Here is a 9,940-nt window from a genome sequence, read left to right on the forward strand (position 1 = left end):
AACGACTACTGATATAATACATTACAGTGCAATAGTGTTCAGTGAATGATTGATAATGATTCAAGTTAATCAAATTTTGACTCAATACATGATAGTATACTGTAGTATTGTTTATAGCAACCGTTTATGAGATAGATGGATTAAGTAAAGGGTTAACTTTACTGCATTCCATATTTACTACTAGAGTAAATATTCAAGTATTCAAATCACGTGCAACTAATTTAAATGACCCCATGAACCAAGATCGAAACTCCTGAAAAGTCTTACTTACTTTACATATAATACTAATCTGACAAACTAACCTATCAATTTAGGTTTGGTGGAGCTGTTCCAATCCCCGTGACCTAGGCACCCGGAGGTCCCGTCCCCACAGGTCATGACGATGCCGTTGTCGGATGCGAAAATTGAGAAGCCGTCTCCTGCGCAGACGCGGGTAATGGCCTTCCCCTTGAGCGCTTCCACGACGGTAGGTCGGCCTCGCCATACCTCAAGGCTCTCGTGCCCTAGCTGGCCTTTCTTGCCCTCGCCCCACGTGTAGACGAGGCACTCTGAAATGTTGTAGGTAGAGGTGCACTTTTATTTAGATTAATATCCTATGTTTTCAATCTTTCGCTAAAATAATGCAAGTAAAAACTAGAGGGACACTCTGTAGAGGGCAGGCCTTCACCACGCCAAACAGTCTTATTTTGCTCTTAATTCCATTGCGTACTTGTAATTCGATGTATTTTATTCAAAACCTTATTATACCCCACATGTCCACCAAGATTCGTTGAAAATGGGCTCAGTAGTTTTTGCGTAATGTTGATCACAAATAATAAACAAACAAACAAAATATTTGCCATTTATTTGACATTGCAATTATTTTCAAAGTACTGCTGCGTACTTGTATTTTGGTGTACTTTATCCATAATTTTACAGATTCGTCTTTGGGTTATACCCTACACGATTACTAAGTTTGGTCAAAATCGGTAGAGTAGTTTGCTTACAAACAAACAAACGACGACAGGGATGTATACATACCATTCGCAAAAGCTTCGATTTTAGAGAAGGCAATAACAATTCCTTGTGAGAACAACTCTCGTTATTGTTAATTTGTTCTCTTCATTTATTTATTTCCTTATTTCCTTTCCTCACTGGGCTATTTTTCCCTATTGGAGCCCCTGGGCTTATAGCATCTTGCTTTTCCAATTAGGGTTGTAGCTTGGATAGTAATAATAATAATAATAATAATAATAATAATAATAATAATAATAATAATAATAATAAAGCTTGGTTAGCGATTAATATACTAGTTTGTGGGATAATCAACACACGAGAACTGTTGGCTTGTGGTAGAAGAGTTTCTGAACCAATCCTCATCTTGCATGGCAAATAGACAACACCATACTGATAATATAATCTTGACACCTGCAAAATTATTCCTGGGAAAAAAAATGCACGTTACCTGATGTCAGGAGGACAACGTGGGTATTGGAGACAGCCATCTCTTTGACCCTTGACCTTGGTGGAAGGGGAACAGGAGACAGGCTTATAGATGAGGAGTACACCTTCATATGATAGACGACCGACCGTGGAGGTCGAGATGACCTGAAGGAGAAGAAATGTGTAACAGATATTGGAAATTAACAAGCTTTGTAAGTAATCCATTTATAAATCAAGTCTAATTATATTAACTATATCTTATATATCAAATGATCTTGACAATAAACAAAGCAGTCTATTTATAGTAACCATATCTTATACATTAAATGATCTTGACAATAAACAAAGCAGTCTATTTATCGTAACCATATCTTATACATTAAATGATCTTGACAATAAACAAAGCAGTCTATTTATAGTAACCATATCTTATACATTAAATGATCTTGACAATAAACAAAGCAGTTTAATTATAGTAACCATATCTTATACATTAAATGATCTTGACTTTAAATAAAGCAGTTTAATTATAGTATAAATAAAGCAGTTTAATTATAGTAACAATATCTTATATAAAATAAATTATCTTGAAGGAGATTAACGGAAATATATTTTTTTTACCCCCGGGCCATTCTTGCACAGCACGTTATCATATCAGCGGCACACGAAAGAGGTTTATCAAATTAAAAGAAAATATCATCAAGCTTCGCTACCTCCTTACCTTGAAGCTTGATTTTGTCTGGCAGCTTCGATAGACTGTTTGATCTCCTCGTCAATCTCATCTACGCCAAGAGCATCGTAGGAGAACTGGGCCAGAAGCTCTGGGAGTCTCTCAGAAAGAACCTATCCAAGAAAATGACCCGGTGATTACTCATTCAATCTCGATATTATTTCCGATATCTTTCAGAATTTCATGAAGTGTTAAATACTAAAGAAACGGGAGAGACATAATTTCGTGAGTACAAAAGAAGAAGACGATTAGAATTTATTTATCTACATCAGACATTTCCAACAGGATTCATGTTTTACTCTTTTTTTTTATGTACATGTTGGTATCTTTTAGAATTTCATGAAGTGTTAAATACTAAAGAAACGGGAGAGAAACATAATTTCCCGAGTACAAAAGAAGAAGAGGATTAGAATTTATTTATTTACATCAGACATTCCCAACCGGGGTTTTGTTAGCTATCGTCAGGGGCTCCGTGAGAATTCATGTTTTACCCCTTTTTTTATGTACATGTTGGTATCTTTCAAAATTTCACGAAGTGTTAAATGCTAAAGAAACAGGAGACATAATTTACTGAGTACAAAAGAAGAAGAGGATTAGAATTTAATTATCTACAACAGGCATTCCCAACCGGGGTTTTGTTAGCTATCGTCAGGGGCTCCGTGAGAATTCATGTTTTATACTTTTTTTATGTACATGTTTTTATTCCTTCATTAAAAATACCGTGAAAAATCGTAGGCCTATATTCTTTTTATCGTAGCATCGTGCAAGAATTTTTTTTTTCTTCCTTTGTTCCCATCATTTATTTATTTCCTTATTTCCTTTCCTCACTGGGCTATTTTTCCCTATTGGAGCCCTTGGGCTTATGGAATCTTGCTTTTCCAACTAGGGTTGTAGCTTGGCTAGTAATAATAATAATAATACTATAGGTACGTATTACAAATGACGGTGAAAGGATTTGCACAGTAGGCGAGCAGTGGGGTTTCCAGGGTTTGGATAATGAAATCAACAACACAAAATGGTTCTGGTCAAGAGCCATCATTCAAGTAAAACAGAAAAATTTGGTTATGCACCCATAAAACATTAATTTTTCACTTCTTTTAATAAGCACTATCTTCATATAACACATAATCATGTTTGTAATATTTAAAAACTGTGCAGAATAACATAAGACAACCTAACAGTCTAATATGACAACGTGCAGTATAGTACATAATAGCAAAATAGTAAATTATAACACAAAAACATGACCCTAAAACATTATTTTTTCACTTCTTTTAATAAGCATTATCTTCATATAACACATAATCATGTTTGTAATATTTAAAAACTGTGCAGAATAACATAAGACAACATAACAGTCTAATATAACAACGTGCAGTATGGTACATAATAGCAAATTATAACACAAAAACATAAGAATATGTACCTCTGCAGCTGTCGGTCTGAACTCTGGGTCCCTCTGAAGTAAATCTCGAACCAGCTGCTTGAACCCTGGAGAGTAGTTGCCTTTGATAGGTGCAAACTGACCCTGTAGGTTGAGATGGAAGTCTTGAAAATATCTATTATTACGTATTGATGATTTCACAGAACACGCCCTTCTTCATGTGGAATAAATGACAATAGAGGCTAGATTTCCTTTATTTTGTTGTTTGGCATAATGTGATAATCTGAACAGTAGGTTTTAAAGAAACAATAATTAAGTTGATAAACTTGATTTTGACAAATGACACAAAATTGAAAAAAAAAAACCATCTAATAGTTTTTTGTTACCAAATGTTACTTAACTCCAAATGTAAACCCATCACAACTGATAATCGTCTCACCAAGCAAATAAAGAACTTCAGTTATATTGTTAATGGCCTTTGCAGTCGGACCTTATGTTTCAAGCACAAACTCAAGCAATTACTTATTATGATCTAGATCACAGTCCCTTGTAAATTTGACTGGCTAAGCAGAGTTACACCGAAAATGGTCTTTGGTTCCACTATAGTCCATTTCTTTTAGCGATGCATATTTGCACCGACTCGTGGCGGTGCCCTTTTAGCTCGGAAAAGTTTCCTGATCGCTGATTGGTTAGAATTATCTTGTCCAACCAATCAGCGATCCGGAAACTTTTCCGAGCTAAAAGGGCACCGCCACGAGTCGGTGCAAATATGCATCGCTAAAAGAAATGGACTATAGGTCTTTGGATTAAATTGGAGGCATTGAATACCACCCCACTTGAGGAGAAAACCTTGCATTTACATTCTAGTAAAAGTTATAAGAAGTTGGACAGCAAAATTGAAGAAAGGAAACGGAAATGAAGTTAATAAGTAGGTTAGATATAAAGGAATCGCAGCTACAGGCCGAAGGTAAGCTGCAAAGACCCTAAGATAATGCCTACGGTGCACCGCGTGAGGTACAATGTTGGCACTACTCAGCTGCAACGGAATCTGTCTTTGGTTCCACTGTGTATAACACTGTAGCACTACTCAGCTGCAACGGAATCTGTCTTTGGTTCCACTGTGTATAACACTGTAGCACTACTCAGCTGCAACGGAATCTGTCTTTGGTTCCACTGTGTATAACACTGTAGCAAATTTGAACCCCCTGCAGAAAATCATACCCACCATAGAAATTCCTTTGCTTCCCTTACCTTCATGATCTTGTTTACAAGAGCTGGCAAATTCGATCCCTCGAAGGTCTTTTGCAAGCACGCCATCTCGTACAATATGCAACCCAGGGCCCAGATGTCGCTCTTCTCGTCGTATTGCTTGCCTTCGCACTGAAAACAAATGAATGATGAATTCATTTGACCATCTTAACAAATACTGAAAGCATCTTAACTTGTTTAACAGGTTCAAATGCGTCTTATTCCCCAGTTTGTTTTACGTTATGTTTTTATCTTTCCCGCGGCAAACATTAAAGGCCGCTCATGAGTGGCAGATGTCAGGGACAATGACAATCCCCTGGCTAGCAGGACAATGTCCTAGAGACGAACCATATATACATATGATCAGCTCCCAAGCCCCCTCTCCAGTCATGCTAGGCCCAGGAAGGACCAGGCTAATGGGTGCTTATGACTCAGCAGGTAGACCTATAGGCTTCTCCAAACGCCCCATCCTTAGTTCACAAGGATAGTAAGGTTTTAGACACTACAAGAAACTATCGAGTTTGAGCGGGACTCGAACCCCAGTTGGGCAGATCATTTGGCAGGGACGTTTCCAGTAGGCCAACGCTGCCAGTTACTTAATCCATTGCTTAATGGGCCCATACACGTTAAAAAAAATCGTCAAAATTTTCATCAAAATTTTGATGAAAAATTTGATCGTGTGTAGGACATTTTGACATCAAAACGTCCTACACACGATCAAATTTTGCATCAAAATTTTGATGCAAAATTTTGACGATTTTTTTGAACGTGTATTTCAGCCTTAAGACAACTAAGGCTCATTGCATTTGAGGGTACATGGCCTGGTTATCCCTTCCACCTCCCCCCCCCCTCACTCTCATGCATTGAACTCACCCCCTTCATGTTTTCATCTGAAACTGTAAGCTACAATGATTCTATTTGCTTTGCGTCCCACACTGCACTACAACTTTTTCTACTTTCTAGAATAATATCATTAAGTTTTTGTAAAGATCCTTTATCTTTTTTTTCCTCCAACTAACCCTTCTTACTGAAATCTTGGGAGCATCCCATCACCTATAGAAGCATTGCTTTCTCCTTATACTTTTCATTTATTCATTTTTAGTCTCTTGACATAGCTGCCCAATTCCATTTCCTCCCTTACCTTCCATCCACAGCAATAGAAGCAGCGTTTACTCTGTTATTTCTTACACTTTATGCTAGAAATGAACTTTCCCTTTTTAGAATGATATCGTTTATTCATTTATCCATAATATTTTAATAAGCCATTCGTCATGTTAAAATTCTCTCGTCATCATTTATCCATAATATTTTAATAAGCCATTCCTCATGTTAAAATTCTCTTGTCATCATTTATCCATAATATTTTAATAAGCCATTAGTCATGTTAAAATTCTCTTGTTATAATTTATCCATAATATTTTAATAAGCCATTCCTCATGTTAAAATTCTCTTGTTATAATTTATCCATAATATTTTAATAAGCCATTCCTCATGTTAAAATTCTCTTGTCATCATTTATCCATAATATTTTAATAAGCCATTAGCATGTTAAAATTCTCTCGTCATCATTTATCCATAATATTTTAATAAGCCATTAGTCATGTTAAAATTCTCTCGTCATCATTTATCCATAATATTTTAATAAGCCATTCCTCATGTTAAAATTCTCTCGTCATCATTTATCCATAATATTTTAATAAGCCATTCGCCATGTTAAAATTCTCTCGTCATCATTTATCCATAATATTTTAATAAGCCATTCGTCATGTTAAAATTCTCTCGTCATCATTTATCCATAATATTTTAATAAGCCATTCGTCATGTTAAAATTCTCTCGTCATCATTTATCCATAATATTTTAATAAGCCATTCGCCATGTTAAAATTCTCTCGTCATCATTTATCCATAATATTTTAATAAGCCATTCGCCATGTTAAAATTCTCTCGTCATCATTTATCCATAATATTTCAATAAGCCATTCGCCATGTTAAAATTCTCTCGTCATCATTTATCCATAATATTTCAATAAGCCATTCTTCATGTTAAAATTCTCTCGTCATCATTTATCCATAATATTTTAATAAGCCATTCGTCATGTTAAAATTCTCTCCTCATGATTTATCCATAATATTTTAATAAGCCATTCGTCACGTTAAAATTCTCTCGTCATCATTTATCCATGATATTTTAATAAGCCATTCGTCACGTTAAAATTCTCTCGTCATCATTTATCCATGATATTTTAATAAGCCATTCGTCACGTTAAAATTCTCTCGTCATCATTTATCCATGATATTTTAATAAGCCATTCGTCACGTTAAAATTCTCTCGTCATCATTTATCCATAGTATTTTAATAAGCCATTCGTCATGTTAATATTCTCTTGTCATCACTGAGCTGATAATACTACACCAATGTAAGCATCATATATCCTAATTTAGTTAAGTCTATCTTGTGTTACAGACTCACCCACCATTTCTGGGCTGATGTAGTAAGGCGTTCCTAAGACGGTATGGGCGTGGGCGGACTTGGTGTTCATCATTTTGCTGATGCCGAAGTCACCCACTTTGACCACTCCCGCTTTAGTTAGGAAGATATTCGCTGTCTTCAGATCCCTGGAAGAGTGTCATAAAAATATCATCATTCAAAATTATAGCTTTCAGAAACATAAAATACGCTTAACCTTATGAAATTCTTTCGTTTTCATGGATCAACGACATCCACTTTTATGCAAATGATTTTAGAGAAATTAATCCATCCTTTCTTTTAGCTTTGATGCTAGTAACTTCAATCATTTCTGGTATTTCATAAGAAGAGCAGTCTTCATGTTGAAAAACTTTCTATAATTTCTAAAACTTCAAAGTGTCTTGAATAAGTACCAGACTAATAAATAAAAATCTAATTACAAATTAAGAGTACCATGATCATCATCATCATCATTATCCCCATCTCATCCTGCGCCTATTGACGCAAAAGGCCTCGATTAGATTTCGTCAGTCGTCTCTATCTTGAGCTTTTAACTAGTTCAATAATGGTAAAGACCCCGGGTCGCTTCGTGGCGCGTATCACTCCGCCAGAGGTTACCCTGCATAGAAAACGGGAGTAGGGTAAACTATACAAAATTCTGGTCGGTTGGGAGGAGATCCCAGATACTCCTAAAAAAGTAGTTCGAGGTAAGTACTCCGTGTTGGAACAAAGAGATTTTTACATCTAATATAAAAAGAACTAAGAATATCTTAGTGTTCACCTTCAGCCATTACAATCATGTACGAAATTCTAAACGGACGTTACCTGTGCAAGATGTGGTGTTCGTGTATGAAACGAAGAGCTGCAACTATCTGATGGAAGATCACCAGAATCTCCCTTTCGTCAATCCTCTTAACTTGCTGAGTAAGATACTGGGCCAAGCTCCCGCCATCAGCATATTCCATCTCTATGCACAAGACGGTATCTCGCTCGAAACTGTCCATGTAACTGGTAGAGAATAAAAAGAAAGAGAGAACAACGAATATTAGTTTTATCTTAAGTTAGAGTTCTTTTGATTGAGGGGTGTCCTCATACACCTGACAACACTGAGATTACCAAACAATTCTTCTTCACCTAAGGGGTTAACTACTGCACTGCAATTGCTCAGCAGCTACTTTCCTCTTGGTAAGGGTAGAAAAAACTCTCATGGTAAGCAGCTCTTCTATCTAATTTCTCTTCCTCTTGTTTTGTTAAAGTTTTTATAGTTTATTCAGGAAATATTTATTTTAATGTTGTTTCTGTTCTTCAAATACTTATTTTTCCCTGTTTCCTTTCCTAACTGGGCTATTTTCCTTGTTGGAGCGCCTGGCTTATAGCATCCTGCTTTTCCAACTAGGGTTGTAGCTTAGCAAGTAATAATAATAATAATTTGTATATTTTGAGGTAATTCACTTGGGTCTGGGGATGCATATATTAAGGAGCAAATGTTGCAGCAATTTTTTTATGTTGAACAGGCTGACATAAGTCTTTTTATAGTTATATATGAATTATGTGTTTTAATGCTGTTAAAAGTTTTTTGAAATATTTTATTTCAATTTTCCATTACTTCTTATATCGTTCATTTATTTCATTGCTTCCTTTCCTCACTGGGCTATTTTTCTCTGTTGGAGCCCTTGGATTTATAGCATATTGCTTTTCCAATTAGAGTTGTAGCTTGGCTAATAATAATAATAATAATAATAATAATAATAATAATAATAATAATAATACTGTACTACACAAACAATGTGAATAAAGTACTACAATTGAAGAGTAAGAAAGTCAATCAAAATATGAATATTCATAAATCATATACATTCATATTTACACAAAGAGATTTATCACTACTCTTAGGCATTTAGATATAATGAATATAAGACTACCGTACTAAGAGATTTCCCTGGTCATATTTGAACGAACATTCATTACATAGAATACATTCAATATCTAATCGCTATCCTTATCTCCCTTGATAAGTCGTTCATAAGACTATCTTCCTGCATAGAGTGGACAATACCGCTGCCAAATATTGATTTCCTTTGGTACATACATACATACATATACCAAGGCACTTCCCCCATTTTTGGGGGGTAGACGACATCAACAAATGAAACAAAAACAAAAAGGGGACCTCTACTCTCTACGTTCCTCCAGCCTAACAAGGGACTCAACCGAGTTCAGCTGGTACTGTTAGGGTGCCACAGCCCAACCTCCCACATTATCCACCACAGATGAAGCTTCATAATGCTGAATCCCCTACTGCTCCTGTGCTTTATTCCTATTCCTTTAGGATCCTTATATATACTGACTAACTTATTTACAGTTTTATAGTTAAAGTAAACAAAAGATAAATATCATATCATAGATTGATTATTTACAGTAGAGTAGTTAGGCTGTTTTCAGATAATATTATTATTATTATTATTATTATTATTATTATTATTATTATTAAATGCTAAGCTACAACCCTTGTTGGAAAAGCAGGATGCTATAAGCCCAGGGGCTCCAACAGGGAAAATAGCCCAGTGAGGAAAGGAAATAAAGAAAAATAAAATGTTTTAAGTATAGTAACAACATTAAAATAAATGTATGTACACAAACAACTAACAAGTGGTTATTATTATTATTATTATTATTATTATTACTAGCC

At 35.3% G+C, this 9,940-nt stretch overlaps 1 protein-coding gene across 1 annotated transcript in view; it reads right to left on the reverse strand.

Moving 5' to 3' along the window:
- LOC137624753 (serine/threonine-protein kinase Nek8-like) overlaps window positions 1–9,940 on the reverse strand; it is a 35,985-nt gene that overhangs the window by 15,359 nt on the left and 10,686 nt on the right. Inside the window, 7 exon segments of the mRNA XM_068355704.1 lie at window positions 303–548; window positions 1,445–1,587; window positions 2,144–2,265; window positions 3,579–3,680; window positions 4,788–4,916; window positions 7,259–7,400; window positions 8,077–8,259. Coding sequence (XP_068211805.1) covers window positions 303–548; window positions 1,445–1,587; window positions 2,144–2,265; window positions 3,579–3,680; window positions 4,788–4,916; window positions 7,259–7,400; window positions 8,077–8,259 — 1,067 coding nt within the window.

This window comes from Palaemon carinicauda, chromosome 31 (genome assembly GCF_036898095.1).
Source record: "Palaemon carinicauda isolate YSFRI2023 chromosome 31, ASM3689809v2, whole genome shotgun sequence".
In the NCBI taxonomy this organism is placed as follows: Eukaryota; Metazoa; Arthropoda; class Malacostraca; order Decapoda; family Palaemonidae; genus Palaemon; species Palaemon carinicauda.